At 55.5% G+C, this 2,743-nt stretch overlaps 1 protein-coding gene across 1 annotated transcript; it reads right to left on the bottom strand.

The window, feature by feature from the left end:
* Window positions 1-244: 244 nt before the first annotated feature.
* LOC144477508 (uncharacterized) lies at window positions 245-1,799 on the bottom strand. The gene is made up of 2 exons (XM_078195233.1): window positions 535-1,799; window positions 245-470 (listed from the first exon to the last, which is right to left on the bottom strand). The coding sequence occupies exons 1-2, from the start codon at window positions 1,797-1,799 to the stop codon at window positions 245-247; spliced, it is 1,491 nt and encodes a 496-aa protein (XP_078051359.1).
* Window positions 1,800-2,743: the final 944 nt, after the last annotated feature.

Raw genomic sequence — 2,743 nt, forward strand, 5'->3', positions numbered from 1 at the left:
CCCTGTGGAACACCCGCGTATACCTCGAAGTCCTTGGTCTCGCCCTCACAGCAGGCCACGACAAAACGATCCATCAGGTAGTTACGGATGAGACCTACCAGATTACTGGGGATCTCTCGCTCCTGCATCGCCGACATGATTACCCTCCACCTGACGGTGTTAAATGCGTTCCGGACATCAAGGGCCACCATGACACAATGGTGCCTCCGTCTCTTGGCGCCATCCCAGAATCCAAAGAGGTCTCTCATGGCATCCACTGTGCATCTGCCCCTACGAACCCGTACTGGTTCTTGGCGAAGGTAACTCGAGGCGTCAACTCCGCTTTGACGCAGTACTCGAAAACCTTCGCCAGGTTAGACAGAATGCACAGCGGCCTCCATGCTTGCTTGCCGTCGGGACCCGGCTTCTTCGGGATCAGAACTAGGCGTCCCCTTTTCCAGGCTCGGGGGAAGTACCCCAATTCGAGGCACCTGTTGAAGACATGCGTCAAGTGTTCAACTGCATACCCCCCCCAAAGCCCAAACCACAGGCGACGTAATCCCGTCGGGTCCGGTCGCCTTCTTCTTGACCTTCTTGATGGCCGCCCTCACCTTCTCACAGTTGAGAGTGGCGACTACGTCCTCATTCGACCCCGATGAACCGACAACCATCGTAGAGCCGGGGCGGTTATCTTCCTCGGGGACCGTGACAAAGAGATTCTTAATGACCTCGTCCAAGTCATTTCGTCCGATCTTTGTGAGGGGAGGTTTTCTGTTGATGCTGCCGAGCACCCATCTGTATGGCTTGCCCCATACATCAGCCCCGACCCCATCAATCATTTTGCCCCACGCAACCCTTTTTGCCTTGATAATCAATCTCTTCAGGTCACCCCGAAGCGCCTTGTACGCCGCCAATCTAATTTCTACTGCCGTAGTTCGTCTGGTCGTCCTTGCCCTCTGGAGTCGTCTTCTGGCAGCCACTACCAACTTCCTTGCCGTGGCAATCTCCTCGCTCCACCACCAGACCGGCCGTTTGTGAATGATGGTAGGATGGTCATTCACGAAGGATGCCCCCACAAGATCACCTATGAGTTCCACGTAGGCGTCGATGTCATCCCTCGTGGCCACCAACATAGGGCTAGCGAGTTCCGAAGCCCGATCGTACTCCTTCTTGAGTCGATTCAAATCTATCCTCTTGTTGGCCCGATAATCAGTCTCGTTCACCTGGGTAGTCGTTGCCCCGAACTCGTGGGTCAAATAAAAATGGTCAGAAGCAGAGTCAAAGTCGAGGATCTTGCTACCTCTCCACTGAGCCAGGGTGAGCCTGCCGCTAAGTGCAATGTCGATCAGCGAGTATCTTCCGTTTCTCTCGAAAGAGTACTCCCCCTCGCTGATCAACGGGACAAGCCCACAACTTCCGGCCAGCTCCAAGGCCGCAAGACCCCTTTTGTCACTTCTGGTCGAACCCCACGCCGGAGACTTAGCATTAAAGTCGCCCATTACGAGGGTCCGATCAAGGTCACACTCCATTAGGAGCTCTTGCAACTCATCCAGCCTCTCCTCGTAGGTACAGAAGGGAATGTTGGGGGAGTAGTAGCAGCTCACGACGTAGGTGTCGTCAAGTTCCACAGCCACCGCTCCATCCTTGCATCCCACCGCCCTGATCTTCTTAACGGCTCTGGCCCCTCGCTCAGTGACCCACACCGCGGCCTTCCCCAGAGGATCAATGTGCCAGGTGGGGAGGGTCTTCCATGGTTCGGAGATAACAACCACTTCCGCCCCCATCTCAACAGCCGTCTGCGACATAAGCTCCTGAACCATCCTGCACCCATTTAAGTTAATTTGGAGGATTCTCCATCGTCGTCGTACGCTCCCAGGTGGATGAGCCGTTCTACCCCGGCTTTTGCAGGACTGGCATTAGCCGCGTGACATGCTGTCGTGTCCCTGCACTTTCCGATGGTTTGCGGTTGCGCGCCAGGCACTCCTCCAGACCCTCGATCAACTCTTCCATCTTTGGTAGGCCGCTTTTTATATGCCTATTGGCGTTAGGCTGTTTCTTTACGGCTGCCATCATAGTAGCCACTAAGATCTTTATGGCCTTGATTTTGGTCGCCGCTGTCGTCTCTCGCAGGTCTCTCGGCTCCTCCCTTCCAGGAGACGGTTCGCTCGCCCTGGAGCTTTTCGCACCCTGCGTCTTCTCGTTCGCTGGTTCCTGGACGATCGCCGCATTGGTGGCCGCTTCCTCTGCAGCGAATTGCCTTTTTCCCGCACGAGACGGACTACGCGCCAGGCTCCGCCTAGGTGTAAAGGCAGCCGCTTCTTCGCTTGTTGCCATGAAAGCTGCAGGAGCCAAGTGGTCCACTCCTGCAGCACTGCGGTTGTTGGATAACGACGCCTGGGGGCCCGCTTTTGCACCCTCACGAGACGCCGGTACTGGGGATCCGACCCCCTGCAGCGTAGACTTCTTCTCCTTACGTAAGAATTTCTCCATCTTCGGTTTATTATTCGGGGTTCCTTCCCCTAGGCCGCTCTTGGTTTTTCACCGCTCCGCCTGAACCTTACCGGCAAGGGAGGCCCTGCCAGGAACCGAAGTTCCCGCCTGCATCGCTTCAGGCATCCTTGCGGCTACTTGAGCCCCCGCGCCACGACAAGGCACCGACCGAGCGGAGGTTCCGTTAATATTGGTGTTAGCCTGTTTAATAGTAATCTTTCAAATAATTTTGACAAGATTGGTAACAGAGAGATAGGCCTATAAGAGGTCACTT

This window comes from Augochlora pura, unplaced genomic scaffold (genome assembly GCF_028453695.1).
Source record: "Augochlora pura isolate Apur16 unplaced genomic scaffold, APUR_v2.2.1 APUR_unplaced_1613, whole genome shotgun sequence".
NCBI lineage: Eukaryota > Metazoa > Arthropoda > Insecta > Hymenoptera > Halictidae > Augochlora > Augochlora pura.